This window comes from Kogia breviceps, chromosome 2 (assembly GCF_026419965.1).
Source record: "Kogia breviceps isolate mKogBre1 chromosome 2, mKogBre1 haplotype 1, whole genome shotgun sequence".
In the NCBI taxonomy this organism is placed as follows: Eukaryota; Metazoa; Chordata; class Mammalia; order Artiodactyla; family Physeteridae; genus Kogia; species Kogia breviceps.
This window is the reverse complement of record NC_081311.1, coordinates 83,076,892-83,100,913: the sequence shown is the minus strand read 5'-3', so window position 1 is coordinate 83,100,913 and position 24,022 is coordinate 83,076,892. Positions and strand designations below refer to the sequence as shown.

General features: G+C 38.3%; 1 protein-coding gene across 3 annotated transcripts in view; it reads left to right on the top strand.

The window, feature by feature from the left end:
• The first annotated feature begins 8,062 nt into the window (after positions 1 to 8,062).
• TSNAX (translin associated factor X) overlaps positions 8,063 to 24,022 on the top strand; it is a 33,891-nt gene continuing 17,931 nt past the window's right edge. The window contains exons 1-4 of one of the 3 annotated variants that reach the window (XM_059053336.2): positions 8,063 to 8,687; positions 9,126 to 9,230; positions 11,793 to 11,907; positions 16,259 to 16,389. In XM_059053336.2, coding sequence (XP_058909319.1) covers positions 8,672 to 8,687; positions 9,126 to 9,230; positions 11,793 to 11,907; positions 16,259 to 16,389 — 367 coding nt within the window. In that variant the 5' untranslated portion in view covers positions 8,063 to 8,671. Of the gene's footprint in view, positions 8,917 to 9,125; positions 9,231 to 11,792; positions 11,908 to 16,258; positions 16,390 to 24,022 lie in introns of all 3 variants that reach the window. The other 2 variants (XR_010839018.1, XM_059053337.2) reach the window with 2 other exon arrangements.

Here is a 24,022-nt window from a genome sequence, read left to right as displayed (position 1 = left end):
TTCAGTTCTTTATCTCTGACCCACGAGACTTACCTTCGCTGCCAGCATCCACGAAACAGTAAAAGGCTAACATTAGCTTGTAAGTAAGGTAAAATTTCAGGCCCTGACAAAAGTAGCGTATTGTAACTGTGTGATAAAAACACTAAAGTATTTTTGTCAACTGTGTTTATAATGGTTACATAATTACCCTTCAGATGGATGCATCATAATTTATACAACTTAACCTTGACTTTTTTTTTTTTTTTTTTTTTTTTTTTTTTTTTTTTTTTTTTTTTTTTTTTTTTGCGGTACACAGGCCTCTCACTGTTGTGGCCTCTCCCGTTGCAGAGCACAGGCTCCGCAGCCATGGCTCATGGGCCCAGCCGCTCCGCGGCATGTGGGATCCTCCCGGACTGGGGCACGAACCCATATCCCCTGCATCGGCAGCCGGACTCTCAACCACTGCGCCACCAGGGAAGCCCAATCTTGCCTATTCTTATACAGAAAATTGTTTCCAAATTTTGCTAATCTCTAGTATGTTGAATTCATATCTAAGTCTTTGTCTACATTTCTGACTAGCTGCCTAGGATAAATTTCAAGAAGTAGAATTGCTAGGTCAACTGGTATAAACATTTTTGTCTTTTTTAAAAATATTGAGGTATAGTTGATTTACAATATTATATTAGTTTCAGGTGTACAACATAGTGATTCAATATTTTTATGGATTATACTCCACTTTAAGTTGTTACAAAATAATGGCAGGCGGCTTCCCTGGTGGTGCAGTGGTTAAGAATCCACTTGCCAGTGCAGGGGACATGGGTTCGAGCCCTGATCTAAGAAGATTCCACATGCCGTGGAGTAACTAAGCCCGTGCACCACAACTACTGAAGCCCACGTGCCTAGAGCCCATGCTCCACAACAAGAGAAGCCACCACAATGAGAAGGCCGCGCACCGCAACGAACAGTAGCCCCCGTTTACAACCCCACGTGCAGCAATGAAGACCCATCACAGCCAAAAATAAATAAATAAAATAAATAATTTTTTTAAATGTTAAAAAAAAACCAAACAGGCCCTAATCAAACTTAAAACAAAAAACAAAATAATGTCTATATTTCCCTGTGCTGTACAATATGTCCTCATAGCTTATTTATTTTATACATAGTAGTTTATACCTCTTAATCCCCTTCCCCTATCCTCCCTCTGACTCTCTCCCCACTGGTAACCACTAGTTTTTTTTTTTTTAAATTGAGGTATAGTTAATTTACAATGTTGTGTTAGCTTCAAGTGTACAGCAAAGTGATTGTTAAAATATTTTGGTTTTTTTTTTTTTTTTTTTTTTTTCGGTATGCGGGCCTCACACTGTTGTGGCCTCTCCCGTTGCGGAGCGCAGGCTCCGGAAGCACAGGTGGCCATGGCTCACGGGCCCAGCCACTCCGCGGCATGTGGGATCTTCCCGGACCGGGGCACAAACCCGTGTCCCCTGCATTGGCAGGCGGATTCTCAACCACTGCGCCACCAGGGAAGCCCAAATATTTTGTTCTTTATATCTGTGAGTCTGTTTCTGTTTTGTTATATTCGTTTCTTTTTTAGATTCCACCTATGTGACAACATACAGTATTTGTCTATCTCTGTCTGACTTATTTCACTGAGCATCATGCCCTCCAAGTCCATCCATGTTGTTGCAAATGGCAAAATTCATTCTTTTTATGGCTGAGTAATATTCCATCATATCACATCTTCTTTATCCATTCATCTGTATTCTGTGTTGATGGACATTTGGGTTGCTTCCATATCTTGGCTATTGTAGATAATGCTGCTATGAACAGTGGGGTGCATGTATCTTTTTGAATTAGTGTTTTCATTTTCTTTGGACATATACCCAGGAATTAGATTGCTGGGTATATGTCATATGGTCATTAAATTTTCAGTTTTTTGAGGACCCTCCATACTGTTTTCCATATTGGCTGCACCAATTTACATTTCCACCAACAGTGTATAAGCGCTTCTTTTCTCCACATCATTTTTAAAAGTCTTAGTACAAATTGCCAATGTGCTTTCTAGAAAACTTGCTCCAAAATATATTCCCATTAACTTTATTGTCTCCAACTCAATACATACATGTGAGCAACATATGTTAACATTTTTCTGTGTATTTTTTAATACCTAGTTGTGATCAAACTAAATTCAACTTTTTTCCACTTAACTAATCATACACTTCCCTGTGTTACAAGATCTTAATGCCATTTCCAAATACCCACTTTAGTCATTCATTTATTGTTAGACACTCATTTTTTTCTCTCTGTTGTAATGTAGCTATAAACATCTTAAACATCTTAAAAGTGTGTATTTGTGCATAATACTACCCTTGATATTGCACAAGATAACTACACAGACTTAGTATTCAGGCTTTGCTGGCTCAAAATAATATCTATCTACTAATTGGATAATCAATTTAATACATAAAAAATAGAGATCCCACTCATAGTACTTACAAAAACTGTTAAGTTCACAGCATAAAGCTAATAAAAACTATAATGAACCTAGGAATAAATCTAATAAAAGTTAAGCGAAACTCTATTTATGAAGGACTTAAAAAAAGGAATAAATCAGGAGAAATTCCCACAGTTTACAGAGCTAATAGAAAACTCATTGCCATAAATTCTCCCCCAATTACTCTATATAGTCAGTGCATTTCAATTAATAGATTGACAAGGTTTTTCATAGACCTTGGAAAGCCAATTCCAAGATAGGTAGGAACCAAGCGACCTAGTAGTTCTGCTCCTAGGTATATACTGAAGAGAACTGAAAGTTTATGCTCACACACAGACTTGTAGGCAGATGTTCATAGCAGTATTACTCAGAATTGCCAAAAAGTGGAAGCCACCAACAGTCTATTAACTGATGAACGGATAAACAAAACATATATCTTTACAAGGGAATGTTATTCAGCCATGAAAAGGAATGGAGTGCTGATATATGCTATGAGGTAGATGAATTTGTAAACATTATGCTGTGTGAAAGAAGCTAGACATAAAAGGCCACATATTGTATAATTCCATTTGCATGAAATATCCAGAATAGGCAAATCCACAGAGACAGAAAATAGATTAGTGGTTGACAGGGGCTGAGGAGGTTGGACGGGATAGGACTGCAAATGGGGTTGTGTTTCTTTTTGGGCTAGAGAAAATGTTTTGGAATTAAATAGATGATGTGCAACCTTGTGAATATACTAAAAATCACTGCATTTCACACTTTAAATGGGTGAATTTTATAGTATATGAATTACATCTCAATTTTAAAAACTATTCAAACTGATATGAAAGAGTAAAGGCCACCTGCAAAAACTATGAAGAATATTTTAAGGAGAGGAGGTTAGGGAAACTTGGCCTTCCTGAGATCCAGCCATAATACAAAGCTATAGGGTTTAAGAGAATGTGCTATCGGTATATAAACAAATAGACCAGTGCAACAGAACAAGAAACCTAGAGACAGACCCAGGCATATATGGAATCTTGATATATGACCACTGTGGTGTTCTAAATCAGTGGAGAGATGATAAAAGAGTCAATACGTGGTTGTGAGATAATCATTTATCAATATATACACTGATTCCAGGTAGATTAAAAACCTAAATGGAAAATGCAAGTTTTATACTTTTACAAGAAAGTATATGGCGATATTTTTATAACCTAATGTAGGAAAGGCTTTATTAAACAAGGCATCAAATACACAAATCTGAAGGAAAAAGTTGATAAATCTGGCTATACTAAAAATTTAGGGGACTCCCCTGGTGCTCTAGCAGGTAAGACTCTGTGCTCCCAACGCAGGGGGCCTCGGTTCGGTCCCTGGTCAGGGAACTAGATCCCGCATGCATGCTGCAACTAAGAAGTCTGCATGCCACAACTAGGAGTCCTTGTGCCGCAACTAAGAGCTTGCGTGCTGCAACTAAGACCAAGAGCAGCCTAAATAAATAAATAAATAAATAAATAAATAATTTTTTAAAGATGAAAAAGAAGCTACATGAGCTTAAGAATCTTTAAAAAAATATTTAAAACTTCCTTTCAACCAGGTACTATAACAAAAATAAAAGGTGATCTACAGATGGGGAGAATGTATTTGCATATCATTTGCTCAATCATTCAACAAACATTGAACATGCATGATGTGCCAGATGCTATATGACAGCAAGTGTGTATGGTGACGGGAATGATGCAAAAGAAAACAATCAAATAAAAAATATATGTAGGAGAGAACGGGGAGAATTACTGGCACACAGGGCAGGGCAAATACCCAGATATTTGCATGGCTCACTTGTTCCTCCTTCAGATCTGTGGCCACATGTCTGTTCCCCAGCAAGGCCTTTTCTGACCATCCTCTCTCAGTTGCAACTCTTACCCTCACCGCAGGAAACTTCACCCTTCATCTCTTTTTCTTTCCTTCACTTTATTTTTCTTTATAGCAATGATCACTTTCTAATGCCAAATACTTATTTATTTTGTTCTTCATCTGTCTCCTCTCACTAAGAAATAAACTTCATAAGATTAGGGATCACCAATGCTTAGAACAGCACCTGTAAGATGGTAGGTACTCAATAAATATTTGTTGAATAAATAAGAAAATAGTTGTGTCCTTAATGGCACAAATCAAATTGCCAGGCATAAACTGTTCACAGAAATATTTGTTGAAGATTATATAATCTGTAAAGGAAAAATACTTTATATATATTTTATTATAGATTATTAAAAATTAAGGTTATTTACTTAATGCTTTTCCCTAATAACAATGAAGTATGTCTATATATCTACATGTATATATTTACTGGATTTGAAAAGATTGTTTCCCATCCCACTTTAAAATTTTTTAACAGCTTTATTGAGATATAATTCACCTATTTACAGTTCATCCAATTCAATAGTTTTTACCACATTCACAGATATGTGCAACCATCATCAGTCAACTTTAGAACATCTTCAACAGCTCAAAAAGAAATGCAATACCCTTTAGCTATCACCCTTCTATCCCCTGTGCCCCATTGCTCTCAGCCCTAAGTAATGAAACTTTCTGTCTCTATGGATCTGTCTAAACATTACAAATAAATGGAATCATATATGTGGTCTTTCGTGAGTGACATCTCTCAGTATAATGTATCCATATTGTAGCATGGATAGTATTTCTTTTCTTTTTGTTGCCAAATATTCCACTGCATGGATATACCATATTTTGTTTATCCAATCATCTGCTGATGGCATTTGGGTGGTTTCCACCTTTTGGTTATTGTGAATGGTGCTGCTATGAACATCTGTGTACAAGGTATACATCTAGAAGTAGAATTACTGGGTCATATGGCAATTCCATGTTTAACTTTTTAAGACTGCCAAACCATCCTCTACAGTGACTGCACCATTTTACATTCCTACCAGCAACACATGAGCGTTCCAATTTCTCCGTATCCCCACTAACACTTGTTATTTTTTATTATGGCCATCCGAGTGGGATGTGAAGTGGTATTTCATTGTGGTTTTGCCCATCCCTTTTTACTTCCTCAAATACCAGCTTCCTTCTCCAGTAAAGATCTGGAACATCAATTTTCTCCTACTACGTCCTAGCATTGCTTAAAAAATAAATGTGTGAAATGGTATGTGTACACTTCACAATACCACTTCCGACCCTACAGGTACCTTTTCAATATTATGGTTATCATTTTAGAAATGGTCACTCAAGGTTCTGGCAATTTCTTATGATTCCCTGTCCCCACCCAGCTTCCTGACACCCCACCCCCAGTTTATGTAATAAGTACATAATAAAGTAAATGCTGAAGCAGAAAATCTCTTGAGGGTCTATATTTCTTCTCTTACTTGATTATATGCTTTTTAAAATAACCAAAACCAATTTCGGTATGTGATTTGACAATGTGAGGATTTATAGACAATAAAAACAGGTGTTGTTGGAAGGCGTAGAGCTTTAGTCAGAGTCAAATGTGGGCAATCGGAATGCAACACGAGGAGGAAAAAACACCATCCCAGAAGTGGAATCTTAGTGAAAACCTTTACCTTCCTCTCCCCACCTTAGGGTGGTAGCTTTCCCTTAAAAACAAAAGAAAATATGTTCCACCAAATACCAAAACTTACATGTATGCATTTGAAGCAATACAACAAGGAGACAGGGTGGAGATGCAGTCTGCAGGTTGCCACACAGGTTGAAAGGCATTTCCTGACAAAGGAGTAGCTACCTTTGGGACACCTGGGTAACTGCATATGCAAACGAGTGCTGGGAAAGTATTCGTGGGCCTCACCTCCATTAAGTATTGATATTTTGCGGAGTCATTCCAGGTTATGAAACTTAGTGTTCTAAAAAAAACAAAAACAAACAAAAAAAACCTTAGTGTTCTAGACCTTATACTTATGGGAAAGCAGTAGAAAGCAGTTCAAGAAACACAGCCGTAGTTGAACAGTTGAACAGGAGTGGTGGTTACTGAAGGAAAATAATGACGGATCCAGGTTTTGGAAAGTTGAGGTCTTGAGAGCTGCTATACCAGTAGAGTGAGAGAAAATACCCTTTTCCCGGACTACAGTTAAAGTAAGCATTAACTGTAAGAATGTTCATAACTTACTGGCTTCCTTGAATGTAGAAGGAGTCACATTACAATGATTACAATTATATGAAATTTGCCTTTTTTTTTTTTTTCTCCCCATGGTCAAGTCACCTCTAATCAAAGAGTAGAAGACCACTGGTGGATAAGGGCTGAGCAGGGTCAGACCTCCCACAAACTCAGAATTTTATGCCCAACATCAGCAAAGCAAGAATTCAGCCCAGGTCCTCAGGAGCCTGATTTATCCACAAGGAATCTGGCTAATCAATACATGTATTCAAAGAGCTGCATAGATATAATGGGTGGTGCTTCGCAAGTTTCTTGCTCCAGAGTTGGAAGAGACCCTAAAGATTACCTAGAGGGCTTCCCTGGTGGCGCAGTGGTTGAGAATCCGCCTGCCGATGCAGGAGACACGGGTTCGTGCCCTGGTCCGGGAAGATCCCACATGCCGCGGAGCAACTAAGCCCGTGAGCCATGGCCGCCAGGCCTGCGCGTCCGGAGCCTGTGCTCCGCAACGGGAGAGGCCACAACAGTGAGAGGCCCGCATACCGCAAAAAAAAAGATTACCTAGAGCAAACTGTCTTCCTATGACACAGGCCTGTCAGGGGCTTGAAATCACTGCCATATTCTAGGCAAGTTGTTTCATTTACTGTGCCTTTGTTCCTAAATTTACAAGGAGGAAAGATTGCGTGTACAAGTGCCTACAATATAGAGGCTATTCAGGGAAAACGTAATAAGATATAGTATTTGTGTTTTCCCAACCAGTCCTATAGGCCACCCAACTAACGAAGCCTCCGCCTGAGTTTTTATCTAGAGGATGCTGGCGCACCACTTAGCTGCCCATCTTGAGCATGTTCTTTTTGGAAAGCGACGGTGGGAGAAGGGTATCATACCTAGTATTTAACTGAGCCTTTACTATACCAAAGACTCTTCTGTGCGCCTTAGTGGTAACTCATTTCGTGGTCCAATAATCTTCCCACGCGGGTCCTACTTTACCTCTATTTTATAGATGAAGAAATTGAGCTAGGGGTGAATTACTTTCTCAAGGTCACACAACCACTCAGCGGCGGAGACCACCGTGAAGGCAGGCAGTCCGGCTACGGGGAGGCGGGAGAGGAGCCCAGCGGAGAACGGAGGAGGGCGGGAAAGTGGGACAGCGGGGAGCGGGGGGGCGGAGATGGGACACAGCGGAGAAAGTACCAGCAACGCCTTCCACTGACTGATTTGCACATTTCTGGCGTCACCGCCAGGAATGGAAAATTAAAGACTCCTAACTCTGTAAGGTTCCGCCTCGATCCCAAGAAGACCATCCCACAGGACACGCGGAGCTGGTCCCTTCCTCACCTGCCGGCCCCGAGCGCCGCAGGTCCGGCTCCAGCAGCGAACTACAACCCCCACTATGCACCGCGCGGGAGGCAGGGCTCACGCCGAGGGAACGCGAGGGTGTTCCAAAGGTGCCTTGAGAAAAAAAAAAAAATCACGTACATCTTTCGTCCCTTTCCCGCCTTCACACTGCTCTCACCCTCAGGGGGATGCATCGCCTTTTTTTTTTTTTTTTTTTTTTTTTTTTTCGGTACGCGGGCCTGTCACTGATGTGGCTTCTCCCGTTGCGGCGCACAGGCTCCGGACGCGCAGGCTCAGCGCTCATGGCTCATGGGCCCAGCCGCTCCGCGGCACGTGGGATCCTCCCGGACCGGGGCACGAACCCGTGTCCCCTGCATCGGAAGGCGGACTCTCAACCACTGCGCCACTAGGGAAGCCCATGCATCGTTTTTTTTAATGGACGGCTCAGGCAGAGAAGCGTGTAAAGTCGCTTCTGTCTTCAGGCACAGCAGAGGGCAGCCGTGACAACGGCGCGAGGGCGCGAGGTCCCCAGGGCCACGCACGGGGCGGAGCCAGCGGAGGCGGGGCTGGGACGCGGCCGGAAGTGTATGAGGGAAAAGGGAGAAGCTTGAGTGGCTGCGGGCGTGCGCTTCCGGCCGGGGCGTCGACGTTGGCCGGCTGCGCAGGGTACCGCTTTGGGCTCTTTGGCCGCCGCCGTACGCATCGTGCACGCCCCGAGGCGCTGAGTGTTGTCTCTTCTCGCCGTAGGCCGTAACGACATGAGCAGCAAAGAAGGTGGCGTCCTCAGCGGCTTTGGGCGTTATTTATTTATCTCATCCAGCCTTTTGGTCGCGTTTTCCACTTCTCACCCCTTAAAGGTGCCCTCTCCCCACGCAGGCTCCGGGAGGGGAGGCGGCCTTGGTGATTTCCCGGCCACATTGGCCCTGTTTGCGCCTCTCTTATTTTAATCCTCGAGCCGTTTTTATCTTAGTTCGGTAATTGCCCCACCTTGTGCCAGATCAAGGTACTCGTTGGGGGAGGCCTGGATGAGCATAAGGTTTGGGGGGGAGAAAGCAGGGTTGCTTTTCTGTCGTCCGCTGAGGAAGCCTCTGTGGCGAGGGCCTTGGGGATGCCTGGTTTTAAAGGAAGGAAGGGGTTTGCCCGTGTCATGTTCTGTCAGCTCATTGGCGATGAAAGAGCCGTGTCCAACCTTTTTCTCCTTCTCTACGTAAGGATCAGGAGGGTTCAGGAAAAGGAAGCATGACAATTTCCCACATAACCAGAGAAGAGAAGGGAAGGATGTTAATTCCTCTTCACCTGTGATGTTGGCCTTCAAATGTAAGTTCTCTTGTCATGTAAGCTGGCGAAGGGAAGAGAACTAAAGAGTTTGTAAGAAGGATCGATTAGCCATGTTATGCACGTGAAAACAGCCTCTGAGAATTTTCCCGTAGTGCTGGGTCTCTCCTCAGAGTTGAGATTACAAACGTCTTGACTCTTTTTCCCATTACAGTTTCACAGGTAAACATTAGTTAACATCAGATGTGCCACGTAACTAAAAATTACTGTGGACCTGATAAATCTATATACTCACCCCTCCCCAGGTGTGTGTATGTATTAGGTATATATGTGTATTTTCATTAGGTGTATGTTTCAAGTGTATATGTATGTGTATATGTATCAGCTGTGTGTGTATATATATATATGTATATCAGCTGTATATATACGTATATTTAATTTTTCAATTTTTAACGTGTATTGGTTTTGTTTTCCCAGCTAGAGTTTTGAAGACGGGGCCTGTATTTTTGTTTTGACTGTAGCACTTTGCAGAGAGTGGGAATCCATGTACATGTAAATCATACATGTACACATATTCACAGCTTCCCTTTTCTCAGTATGTTAACTTGGGCAAGCTGTTCCTCATTGCAAAACACAGCATAAAACAAAATTCATCACCTAACTCTTCTGCCCAGCATCCTATTTTTTTTTTTTGGCCATGCTGCTTGGCACGCGGGATCTTATTTCCCTGACCAGGTTTGAACCCATGCCCCCTGCCGTGGAAGCATGGAGTCCTAACCACTGGACCACCAGGGAATTACTCCAGCACCCTGTTCTTTACAGTTTCTGTAGTTCAGGAATCCGAGAGGGGGCTTAGTTAGCTGTTGGTTCTAACTTGGGGCCATCTGAAGGCTTGAATTGGGTTGAAGGATCCACGGCTATCGGCAAGGTAGGCCTTGTGCCAACAGCCACCTCTGGGTTCCTCTCCATGTGGACCCCTCCATAGTACTGCTTGAGTGTCCTCGTGTTGTGGCATCTGGCTTCCCCCAGACCGAGGAAGAGAAAGAGACCACAGTTCTCTTATGTCCTAATCTTGTACATCATACACTGTCACTTTTGCTACAATTCTTTTGTTACAAATGAGGTAGTTTTAAAACTCTGCCTCATATTTGAGAGGAAGGGAATTAGGTTCTTCTTTTTGAAGGGAGGAGTGTCAGGTGATTTGTGGACATATTTTAGAACTGCCACAGCACATACAGTGATCTTCAGGGGTGTAAGACAACTAGTTGTAACTGAGTAGAGAGCATATTGATAGAGCTGTATACTCAGTGGAAAAACTGTCGATACACGGGCAAGTATTGGGTTGGCCAGAAAGTTCGTTCGCTTTTAAAAGGCATTTTTCATTTTCACCAAGAACTTTATTGAGCAATGTATTCATTAACCGAATTCACGTTTTGGCCAAGCCAATATTCCCCACCAGTATGGTCTCACACACCCCATACTGAGCTGCTTGTTTCCAAGCATATTTTGCTGTTTTATGTTTCTGCCTGCCTTTGGGCACATAGTTCTTTAAGCTTGGAATTGCTTCCAACGTGTTGCCCCCGTTGCCCACCTGGTGTACTGTAGTTTTCTTCAAGACCCGGCTCAAGTAGCTTCTTCCCTTTGAAGCTTTTCAGATTTTCCTCCCAAGCAAACTTGGTGACAAACATTGCATTCATTGAACATCCATCTGTGTTCTGGCATGTGTTGATAGTGAACAAGAAAAATGTAGTTCCTGCTTTACTGAACCTTTTCTGTATATTTATTATAGCATGATTACATTTAATTCTTTGTTTACATCTCTGTCTCATACTGGACTGAGCTCATTGAGTGTAGAAATTGCCTTAACTTTGTATTTATAGTATATAATTCACAGTGATCATTAATGTCAAAATAAATAGTGAATACATTTGATTGTCTTGAAATATTAGGCAAAATCCTAGCCTAATTATTATCTCAATAATAAAAGACCAGATGTATTTAGGTCTTTGTCAGCTACTAATTTGGTTAATAGTTGTCAGGTTCTGAATAAACTTTTGTATTCAGAATTCCTCTGTGGATTGCTCCCTATAGGACAGGCAACTTGCTCGGTCTTTGGAGTGACAGTGCTTCTAAAATAAAGTGGTTATTAAGATAAGTAAGTGGTTTATGGGTATTTCAACAACAAGGGCTTGAGAATTCAGAAAGTTGATGTTATTAAGGGTTATAAACTTAATTTTAAAATTCCAGTTTATTTTTTGTAGATATTTTTATTGTATATGGTAAGGTAATTAAAAATAACTTTACATAACCTAGGGAGGTAGTTGAAAGTAGTTTTTGTAGGTAGTTATATGTGATAATTTTGTGGTAACAATCGCATGTTTATTAGAACAGATATTTGTTACAAAATGTATGTCTCATTGTGAGGCTCTGAGTGGTAAAATCCAGCTAAGGCATACCTCTAGTTAAAGAAAAAGTATCTCGATTAGTAGCAGAGTCTTTGATTTCCAAGTACTTTAAAAGTAAATAAGGTGGTTTCTCCAATATTGTTTGATAGGCTTCAAGTGTAGAATAAGCATGCTTATGTTCATAATAATGTGTTCTTAGCATTTCAACAGGAACTTGATGCAAGACATGACAAATACGAGAGACTTGTGAAACTTAGTCGGGATATAACTGTTGAAAGTAAAAGGACAATTTTTCTCCTCCACAGGATTACAAGGTGAGTAAATATCTTTAAAATTTGTCACATTTGGATACAGTTTTATACGTATTTAATATATATCGTAAGTCAGTGGACAGTAACTAGCTGACTTTTTTTGAACACTGGGATCAGAGGATGTTAGTAGCAGGTAGATTTTAAGAATAAACGTTTTAATAAAAATAGGGACCCATTCTTATTTTCAGAACAGCTAGGGATTTATGTTCTGTTAAGGTCGTTCACCAAGGTAGAGCTACTGTTTGTGAAAATATTAAATATTTAATGGTTTACTAGCACCTATTACATTAAAGCTTTCCTTGGATGATGTGTGCAGAAATTTTAATATTAGATAAATGTTATATTCTGCTTAACTTACCTTCCCATTCATTTTTCAGTTCATTGCGGTTTGGCTTTCTGCCTCACAGAATTGAAATTGAAATTGCCCTTGTTACTTTCATATTGCTGAATCTAGTACACACTCTTCTACTTTTTTCTGACTTACATTTTTGCAGCATGTGATCGTGTTGACTGCTTAATTCTTTGAAAGTTCCTTTACCTTCAGCTCTGTGACATTCATTCTCTAGGACTTTAATATTTTTCTAGGTAGGCTCTGTATATTTAATAGATTTCTTTGTTGCAAGTAAAAGAAGCCAGCTTAAACTAGCCTAAATTAAGAGGAAGGGACTGAATTAGAAAGAAGATTTGGGAATATTTTATGAGTGCAGTTGGGTATCTCCATATCTCATCTTGGTTTGCTTCATATTTCACTTGACTAGCTTTCTTTGCTTCTCTGTTCTACATGGGGGTAGAAATCACCCACCCTGCAACTCCCAAAGTGAGATTCTTGTTACATTACCAATTCCAAATGCCTTTAGATGGATAGCAATGATTGGCTTCCCACCATGTGTCTTTTAAGTATTTAAGAAAGACCAAATGTAAGTTATGAGCTTTTTATTATTAAAATATTATTGAAGTATTCTATTCACTTATAACTTTTAAGGTAATTCTGAAATGCTTTAATTTTTATTCCACTAAGTGGAAGCAAATTTGCCATATATAGGTTTATTGGAATGTGGCACTCTTAACATTTTCTTTTTCATCCTTGACTCTAAAATTAGTTTTTGCTTGTTTTTTGAACCAGTTTTCACATAGCTTGTACACACTTGAGCTTGTATTATGGAAAGAAGCAACAGTGATCTGGTTAGTTATGAACACTTTTTTCTACTAGAAATTGCAGTTTTAAAACAATAGCTGTCAATATTCAGCAGTTTAAAGAAATAGTAGAACTGTGACAGGAGAACTTAATATTTTAGAAAAAGCCATATTATTGTGTACAGTCATCTTGTAAATATTTGTCCACCAAAAAATAATAAATATGCATTATGGTAAACTTAGAAAATAGTAATCTTTAGAAAAATACAAAATGACAGAAAAGTAAATATACTGAGTGAAAGAAGTCAGTCAGTGACAATACACTAGGATAGCCACTATCAATGAGCAGATTTCATATTTTATACTTTTTTATCATAATTGTGTCCATATTATACATATATTTTGATTAGTAAACTGAGAAAATAGTAAACTTCAGAAAAATTATTAACTACAGAAAGTAATAATACTTTATGAAAGAAATCAGCTAGAGTACATAAAGATAACTACTGTTAATGAGCAGATTTCATATTTTAACTGTACTTTATTTTCTTTATAGATGTAGGCAGATATCTCTGCTAGTGAGCTTTGGTAGTTTGGTCTTTTAAGGAATTTTTCCATTCCATCTCATAATGTTCTTTTATTATCCTTTAATTTCTGTAAAATCTGTTGTAATGTTCTCTCTCTCTTTCCTGAAGTTGGTAATTTGTATCCTCTCTTTTTCCTGATCTGTCTGGCTAGAGGTTTGTCAATTTTATTGATCTTAAAGGACTACTGTTGATTTCATTGATATTCTGTATGTTTTGGTTTTCTGACACATTGATTTCTGTTTTTCCTTCTTTCTGCTTACTTTGGATTCATTTGCTCCTTTTCTAAAGAGTTTCTTAAGACGGAAGCTGAGATCAAAGAAGAAACTGATATCATTTCTTCTTTTCTAATATAGGCATTTAGTGCTATAAATTTCCCTTTTATGGCTCTAAGTACACTTTAGCTGCATTCCACGAATTCTGGTATGTTGTTTTTTCATTTTCATTCAGTTCAAAATACTTGCTAATTTTCAGTTTGATTTCATCTTTGACCCATTAGTTGTTTAAATGTTACTTTGTTTCCAAATATTTAGGAATTTTCCAAGCATACTTTTTATGATTTGAATTCTTTTAAATTTACTGAAGCTTGGTTTTGGCTCAGAATATGGTCTGTCTGGACCTTGTACACTTGAAAAGTATATGTATTCTGCTATTGTTGGGTGTGGTGTCCTATAAATGTCAGTTAAGTTGGTTGATGATGTTGTTCAATCATCTGTGTCATTACTGATTTTCTGTTTACTTGTTCTATCAATTATTGAGAGAGGTTCAAATCTCTTGATGATAATTGTGGATTTCTCTATTTCTTTTTGCTCTTCTATTAGTTTTTGCTTGTTGTATTTAAGCTCTTTTATTTGATGCATTAATGTTTAGGATTGTTCTGTTCACTTGATGAATTGACCCTTTATTTTTATGATAGTATCCCTGGAAATATTCTTTGTTTTGAATTCTACTCTGTTAATACAGCTACTCTAGTTTTCTTTTGATTAGTGTTAACAGGGTATATCTTTATTTGTCCTTTTGTTTTTAATCTGTGTCTATATTTAAAGAGGATTTCTTGTTTTTCTTGCTTTTTTATCCATTTTATCCACTCTCTGCCTTTTATGGAGGTGTTTAGACCATTTACATTTAATGTGATTATTGATATGGTAGGAATTAAATTTATGATCCATTTTCCACTTTTTTGCCTTATTTTGGGTTGAATATATATATTTTTAAATTGGGATATCATTGCTTTACAATGTTGTGAAGACTGAGTATTTTTTATAATTCCATTTTATCTTTTTTGTTGGCTTATTAGCTGTACCTTTTTGTTTTGTTTTTATAGTGGTGGTTTTATGGTTTATAATATATGACTTGTCACAGTCTGCTGTCCTTACTTTGCACAATACTATGTTAATTGAAACTTGTGTATCTCAGAATCATGTCTGTCCTTTGCATGGTTCTGTGGTAACATTTACTTTGCAAATTGAGGGTCACAATATTGATATGCACACTTTTCAGTTAATGTGATACTGTACAAGGTAAGGACAGCTTGCATATCGTTTTACCTATAGTATATGAACCCTATAATAGTATACTTCCTTTTCCATTTCACCTCTACAAGCTTGGCCTTTGTGCTACTTTGAAATATATGCTACTTCTATATTATTTATAATCCCCATAATACATTATTATTTTTACTTAAACAATATGATTTTAAAAACTTTTAAAAATATATTTTTATATATATTTCCCATTTCTGGTGTTCTTTATTCCTTTATGTATAGATCCAGATTTTCATCTGGTATCATTTTCCTTTTGCCTAGAGAACTTCCTTTAATACTTTTTGTAGTGTCAGTCTGCCAGTGATGAATCAACTATTTCTGGTCTTGTGTGAGCTCTGGATATTGTTTTGCATGCTCACTTAGTGTGGTTCATTTTTCAGCCTTGGGGTATTTTCCTCACAAGTCTGCACGGATCAGAGTTCAGCTGAAGACTTGAGTGGGTCCCCTGTGTAGATCTCTAAAAACTGTGTGTAGTTTTCTCCTTTGTTACTCTGCCTTGCAAGTTTTAGCCATCTTTACCAACCTGAACTCCCACTTCCTCCCCCTCTACTCAGGGAGACTCCCAGGGTCCACTTAAGTTTCTCACCCCTGCCCTGTCGCTGCACTGCAGGCAGTCAGATGGGACAGTCATAAGGCACATGTCCTTTTCTTCATGCTTCTCTCAGGGATCACTGTCCCATGCTGTCTGTTGCCCAACGTCTGAAAACCATTTTTTTTTTTTTTTGTATATATGTATTTCTCTTTAGTTGTTAGTTGTTTAGTTTTATGGTGGGATGATAAATCTTGTCCATGTTACTCCATCCTGACTAAAAGTAGAGATCTCCAGATGTCACATTTTTATGAACATAATTTTTCTTGTAGTTATGGTCATATTATAAATACAACTTTTAATACTTTTCACTTAATATTATAGCATTTTTCCATGTTTTTAACCTATTTTTAGTAAACTATAGTTGTAGTTTTGAGTTAGAAGTTTCCAGATACATAGGATATTTATTTAGCCCTATGTTAATTGATATGTAGATTATTTCAGTTTTTCACTATTAAAACATCTGACTGATGTTTTAAAAGTTCCCAATATCTTGATTACAGTGCTCCTGATATGGAAGAAATACTGACTGAATCAGAAATTAAATTGGATGGTGTCAGACAAAAGATATTGCAGGTAGCCCAAGAGCTCTCAGGAGAAGACATGCATCAGTTCCACAGAGCCATTACTACAGGTGAGTCTAGGTTCATTGTAGTGGTAACATTAAAAAAAAAAAAAAAAAAAGTTCGTTACATGATTTATGTGCATTGCCTGAACTTGGTGAAATATTACTGGCTTTAAAAAATTAGAACTTCTGAATAGTAATGTAAAGGTAATCTAAAAATGCTTAGTGGGCTTTATTTTTCTGTGTAGTGACAGTCATTGATAGATTTTAATAAAGTGAGGACACAGACTTAATAGATGAACTTTATTCTTGAGTGAGTAGGGTGTATTCAGACAGGGCATAACTCATTTCCCACTCTGGGTATATCTCACTTGTGGCTCTAAGTTTCAGTCATAGTAAGTTCATGAAAGAGAATGTATCACTTCGCCAGGTGGACCGGAACATCTCATAGTGTGACTCCATACTGGGAAGTTTAGGATAGTACTGGGTTTTATATATTCATTTAAAATGTTTCATGGCGTACTGGATCTTGGTGATTATCACCATTTGGAAATTAGTTGGCACAGATGTTTAAGGTACTTGATCTGATCCTTTTCATCCTTTTCTTATTGTGAGTTCACTGTGAGGAGAGATAACTGTATAATTCAGACATGCCCTGAAATTTGCAGAAAGACAAAATCAAAGGTTGATGCATATTTATAGAAGTAAATGGAAGTTCTGTATTCCTTTCTATCAAATAGTTGATTCCACTGAGTTCAGGTAAGATCAGTAGTAGGAAATGAGTTCATTTGGTACCTGGTCAATATATGTTCAGTTTAAGTCTGGTTATCATTTCAGCACTTGTTTTTCAGAAATTTCAACCTGTGGTTGTTGAAACGTCTTGATATTAGTAAGAGAAGGTGCCTGCGTGTATCAGTTAAAACTGGAGGCGTGTTATTATAAACTAAAGTGATAACACATTTCCATGAGGAGTCATAGTATATTCTGAAAGGGGGTACATTCCCATCCTCATCATTTATTATTTACTATCAGGGATTTATTTGATTTTCAAAATAATAGCACATATAATAAAAAAGATTTCATGAATTCAGTTTATGTTGCCACATGCAAGCACAGCCTTGCATGTTACAGATTTGGTAGGATTGGGAGAGAAGATCAGAGATAATGGGAGAAAGAAGGGTGAAGTGAAAGCTAAAACAAGCCTCTAGAAGAAAACATACGAGAGTATCTTTGTAACCTTGAGCTAGGAAAGATTTTTTTTTAATGACACAAAAAAACATTAACTGCTAAAGGAAAATCGGATCAATTGAATTTCATTAAAATTAAGAAACTTTTTATCAAAAGACATCATTAAGGAAGCAAAAAGGCAAATTGAAGTCTGAGAGAAGACATTTAAATACATACATTGGATAGAGAAGTCATATGCAGGATACATGGACAATTCCTGCAAATCAACAAGAAGACAGACAATTTTAAAAATGGACTGGAAGGGTTTCCCTGGTGGCACAGTGGTTGAGAATCCACCTGCCAATGCAGGGGACACGGGTTTGAGCCCTGGTCTGGGAAGATCCCACATGCCGTGGAGCAACTAAGCCTGTGCGCCACAACTACTGAGTCTCCTCTCTGGAGCCTGCGAGCCACAACTGCTGAGCCCATGTGCCACAACTACTGAAGCCCATGTGCCTAGAGCCCGTGCTCTGCAACAAGAGAAGCCACTGCAATGAGAAGCCCCACGCACTGCAACGAAGAGTAGCCCCCACTTGCCGCAACTAGAGAAAGCCCACGTGCAGCAATGAAGGCCCAATGCAGCCAAAAATAAATAAATTTATTATTAAAAAAAAAGGACCAAAAAAGTTGAATAGGGGCCTCAAAAATGTGAATATTCAGATGACTGAATATTCACTAAATGGTGCTTAGCATCCTTATTCACTAGAGTAATGTAAAGTGAAACCACAGTGAGATACCGTTCACTCACCAGCGTGACTAAATCATAAATACTGACTGTACTAAAAACTGGCAACAGTATCTAGCTGGGAACGTGTCTACTACGTGATTACTTCTGGGTATATACCCAAGAGGAGTGAGGCGTATGTCACCAAAAGACATGTGCAAGAAACCTCATAACAGCTGTAATCATAATATCCTAAAAGTAAAAGATGACCCAGATGTCTATCAACAGGAAAATGGGTACATTGTGGTGTAGTTGTACAATGTAGTACTACATAGCAGTAAAAAATGATAACCGTGTGCCACAGCAAAACGAATTTCACATTCTGTTGGGCAAAATAAGCAGAGACAAAAGGGTATCTAACTGTGTAATTCCATTTATGTGAAGTTCAAAAAGCACAGTTAATCTAGGGACACTGTAGATTTGCTTTATTTGGCCCAGTAATTTATTTTGTAGGTCTTTCATGGATCAATGAGTAAAGTATAAGGAAAGGCTTTAAATAAGATCAAGGACCATATGGATAATGACACTAAGAGAAACCTAGGAAGTCATACTTGGCTTTTAGAACAAAACAGAAATGGAAAAAAAAAAAGGCAAAGGGGACATTTCATTGAGTCAGTAGAGTGTTTCTTAAATCAGGAAGGAAGCACTACATTCTTGGAAAAAGTTTAGATAGGACATTAATAAAATGGGAGCAGTCTTTCTTCAGATATTCCCAGTTCACTATCACTGAGGATTATTGTAAGCACCATATTCTGTTAAAAGCCTTTGTTTATGATTTGTAAGTTTTCTTTGAGATTACCTACCCACGAATTAAAAATTTAAGGATTCTCTGTGTCTCACTTTTCTGTAGGAAGTCTTTAAAATAAAGTGAGGTTCTTTAAATGGAAACAATAAAGATTTTTTTTCTTAAAGTTGAGGAATAAAGCAGTCATATAGGTGTCTGGGACTTAAAAATTTGCTGACAGATATTTTATTGGATAAAATAAGGTTATTTATAATTAGAGTAGCATTAACAATGTGATGCTTATGAATAGCTTGCTGCTTGTAATTGTTAAATGCTTGTTTTGGTGTTACTCCAAATAGTTGTTCTTTTGACTTGAAGATAAAACAATTCTGGCATTGAACTAAAGGAGTTCTGTGCTTTTCCTCATTAAGAATAGTGCTAATGGCACGCAGAGCATGTCCCTAAGGGATACTTGTGTGAGCTCAAACATTGAGTGTCCTGCTAATAATTGAACAACAACAAAAAGCTAGGTCTGTTTTCTACACATGTCTTATCAGCGTGGGTTACAGATTGTCCCAAGGGATGGTTAAACAAATGACAAATAATTAGTTACTTGAAATAAGTCACTTAAAACTTTTTCTCGTGCCCTGTCATTTTTTTTTTTTTTCCTTGTTGAGAAGTTAACAGTTGGGGGAAATGTCCTCCATCTCAAAGAAAAAAATATTTCTTCTTTGTTTTGGCTTAGTTGATATCACTGTGATAATACTAAAAATTGTCATTTAATTGTGAGACATTCTGGTGCGCAAAACACAGTTCAGACCCTAACTAATATTTTAATTCTCTCATCCGAGAATGTGAATGAGTGTTTTAGGCCAGTTACAGATATTTTTTTAAAGCCATTGTTCTTTATATATTAAATATTTATATTTTTATAACCTTTGCAATACCCCTAAGTCATAAATATTATTTTTACCACTTCATAAGTGGGGAAATTGAGACTCACAGGAGGTAAGCAACTTGTCCAAGGTCATAAGCTAGTAAGTAGTACCATTGCTTTCTTATTACATGGATTTAATTTACCTGTAGACTTCAGAACCTAACCCCGAGTAAAGGCTTTATCTTGCTTAAATTTCTCTTTGCTTAAATATGAAGGTTTTTCTTAAAAACCCAGCACACATTATAGCTCTTGTGTTGCTCTTTTTTTTCCCATAGCACTTAACACATTTTGACTTACTCTGTAATCTCTATTTATTATGTTTCTTTATTATTTCTCTCTACTACAGTGTGGACTTGACAAGTCTCTACAAAAGTTTTTTACTATTAACTGATGTATCCTAGACACTTAATAGCTGTTTGCTAAAGGTTGACAGAATGAAGAACAGAAGTATTTTAAAAGGGCTTTTGTTGTTGTTCAATCAAATCTTTTATTTGATGATTTGCTTTTGCGAATTTTTGTTTGACTATTTTTTGTTCTTTCCAAAAGGAAACATGTTTCCAGGGACACTGTTACTTAGACATAAGAGCAGAAATGGGGTCAATGTTAATATTTAGGGGCGTTCTAAAGCTCATTATATCAGTACAGAGAAATTTGATATCATCTCAGCATAGTAGCAAAATTGAGAAGGCTCACTGAAAAAATGAACTAGGACATGAAGATCTGTATGTCTTTGGAATAAATCATGGAAGAATTTAGTGAAGGGAGACATATAGCTAAACACTGAATTTTTCTGTTTGTAAGCGAGATTAAGTTGTCAGCAGAGATATTAGTTCAGGTAGAGGTAAGTACTGAAACAAATGAATAAACCTGTGACACTTTGGTGGCTTAACAAAATAGAAATCGTTTCTTTCTCATTTAAAATTCTGGCTTTGTGATGGTGTCTTGAGTGTGCTCTTCACAGTTAGTCCTTCAGAGACCCAGGATCTTGGGGCTCTGCTATTGTCAGTACGTGGTTTCCAAGATCAGCCAGGACATCAACATACAACTGGCAGGTTGTGGAAAAGAGGAGTGCAGGGTCATGCCTGAGGTTTTTGTGGGCCAGCCCTCCAAGTGGCATCGACCACTTCTGTCCACATTTTATTGGCCAGTCACACGTCTACACCTGATTTCGAGGGAGAATGGGGAATGTGGTCTCTGTGCCAAAGACAATGAAATATGTTTGATGAATAGTTAATTTTTTTCTGCCAACTACAGTAGTTTGGTGTCCATTTGGTTTAGTGGGAAATCCAGGCATATGCATGTTGATGGATTTAAATTTTTTTCTGAATGTATTTTAATTTGGTTTGAAAGCATTCGTTTGCCTAATTTGAAAATAATTTTAAAACTGAAAGAGTGGTTGGAGCACATCTTGTTCCATCACCTCTTTTGTAAATGAGCTTAGAGATGGTATTGGAATTGGAATCTGACTTGTTTTACCTGCTGTGATAAACTTTCTGCTAGACCATCTCCTCTCTGCTAGCTAGTATTTGGTACTTCGTACTGTAATTGTTTTCTACAAGGCCAGAGGCTTTTACTTGAAGATCTCAGATCCTGTATCTGGTTAAAGACTCTCACTTCCTTTTGTTTTACGTAGGTAAAATAAAATATTTTAATAAAATATTAATAAAGTGTATTAAATTTATTTAATAAAATATTTTAAAATAAAGTATTTTAATTCCATAGGTAATTAAAATAGATATAGCTTAAAGTTACATTTAAACGTGAGGTGATTCAGTAAACATTTCTTATGACTTTTCATCACAATTTATTAAGTGTTTATATTGTACTGCAGACTTCTGTGGTGAATCCCGTGGCCATGAGAAAACCTCTCACAGGCGTTTTGTGGGTCACAAAGACTCAGTTTGTGAACATTCTTTTTGGATAAATGTTGGGTATGCACTACATTCTTTTTGGATAAATGTTGGGTATGCACTACTTAGACTGTCCAAGTGTATGAAGGTCTTTCAACCCAGTTTCTCTTTTCATCTCTGAACATTCTTACTGCTTTTCTGAAATCTTGTTTCAGGAAGTTACTCTTGAGCTGAGGTCTGTCAGTTAATGAGGATGGTGGGGCTATGTAGGGATCATGGACAAGAGAGCTTCCTACTCAGTTTGGACAAGAGGTCCTTATTCCAGCAATAGTGTCCCTTAAAATAATTTACTATTACTTCTTAGTATCGTAGTACATGTTGAGCTAAGCTAACATTTTGGAAGAATAATGGCCTCTTTTAATTGTGAGCTAATACTTTGGGAAGAAGACATAAAAGATCCAAAACACCATTGTTTTCTTTAAAAAAGTTTTAAATATTATCTAACAAAAATTAATGCCCATCATTCTTATTTTAATAATTCCCACCTCAGTTTAATTCAGTAGTTACAGAGGGCCCTTGTACCAGACACTGACATATTATTTTATATAAATCCTACAATGTAGGTAGATGTTTGTACTTTACAAATGAGGAAATTGAAGTGCAGTAACTTAATAAACTTACTGGTTTGGCCAACTGGTTGAATGCAGATATTATTTGTTAAGAGAAGAAATGGAAGACAGAATAGGTTTTGGATGTGATTGATGTGGCATCCAAGCAGCTTTCTAATAGGCAATTGAATATATTGGTTTTGAGAACTCAGGGTACAGTTATGGCCTTGAAGGCGTCAGCTTATAAGCTATAGTTGAATTTATAGACATGGATAAAATGGTCTGGAGAGAGTGTCGAGTGAGAAGAAAGCCGAAGACTGGGTCCTCCGGACCTAAACCAAAGGGAATGGAATGGAATCTTTGATGGAATAGGATCCCTGAGGAATCGAGAGCGTGGGTTCTGTAGCATAGGTAAATTGACAAGCATTGTATGAGATGAAGGCCACCTCTTTTGAGATGGGCATTTCAGGAGGGGTGTAGAGGCCGGCAGGGGAGGACATTCTTGCTCAGAAACCTCTCTCTTCCAGTCATGGCTGAGAAGGGGCAGGAGGTGGAACGGTAGTTTGGAATTGACGGGGACCTGGAGATACAAGAATGACTCCAAGGGAATCGGGGTGGGAGCTTAACCAGCAACACTTAGTAGTTATTATTAATGATCTTGGAAAGTTTGCCTGATCGATAAATGTGATAGGAATGAATGAGGTAGGAAGTTAGATTCATTCCTGGCTAGGATTTTGCTCGTTAGTTGTAGCACGATAACAGTGGGCGAAGTCGGGCAAGATATTCAGCTTGACACACTATTATGACCATTTTGGTTGTTAAAACAAAACATACTTTTGTGTCTGTTGATAAGTAGTATGTTATTAACTGTGATTAGTCAAATTAATTAATAATACAGATTTCAGCATATCTGACTTACCTCAAAAGCCAAACATACACTGTGATTCCAAGATGCTCTGTTAGTTTGCTGGAACTGCCACAGACTGGGTGGCTTAAGCAACAGAGTTTATTTTCTCACAGTTCCAGAGGCTCGAGGTCCAAGATCAAGGTGTCAGCAGGGTTGGTTTTTTTCCGAGACTGCTCTCTCTGGCTAAAGATGGCCGCCCTCAGTGACCTCACATGGCCTCTCCTCTGTGCGTCCCTGGTGTCTGGGGTGTCCTGATCGCTTCTTATCCAGACACCAGTCAGGTTGGATTACGGGCCATCCTAATGTTTTTGTTTTAACTTAATCACCTTTAGAGGCCCTATCTCCAAGTACAGTCACATTCTGAGGCACTAGGGGTTAGGGCTTCAGCATATGGTGTTTAGGAGGACATGATTCAGCCCATGACATACACTTTTTGGTTTGTGCACTGTAGCTAGGGGGCAGGCTGCAGATAATGCATTATTTTGGGTGGGGGGACTGGGGAGTTGCTTTTTTTTTAACATCTTTATTGGAGTATAATTGCTTTACAATGGTGTGTTAGTTTCTGCTTTATAACAAAGTGAATCAGTTATACAGATACATATGTTCCCATATCTCCTCCCTCTTGCGTCTCCCTCCCACCCTCCCTATCCCACCCCTCTAGGTGGTCACAAAGCACCGAGCTGATCTCCCTGTGCTATGTGGCTGCTTCCCACTAGCTATCTATT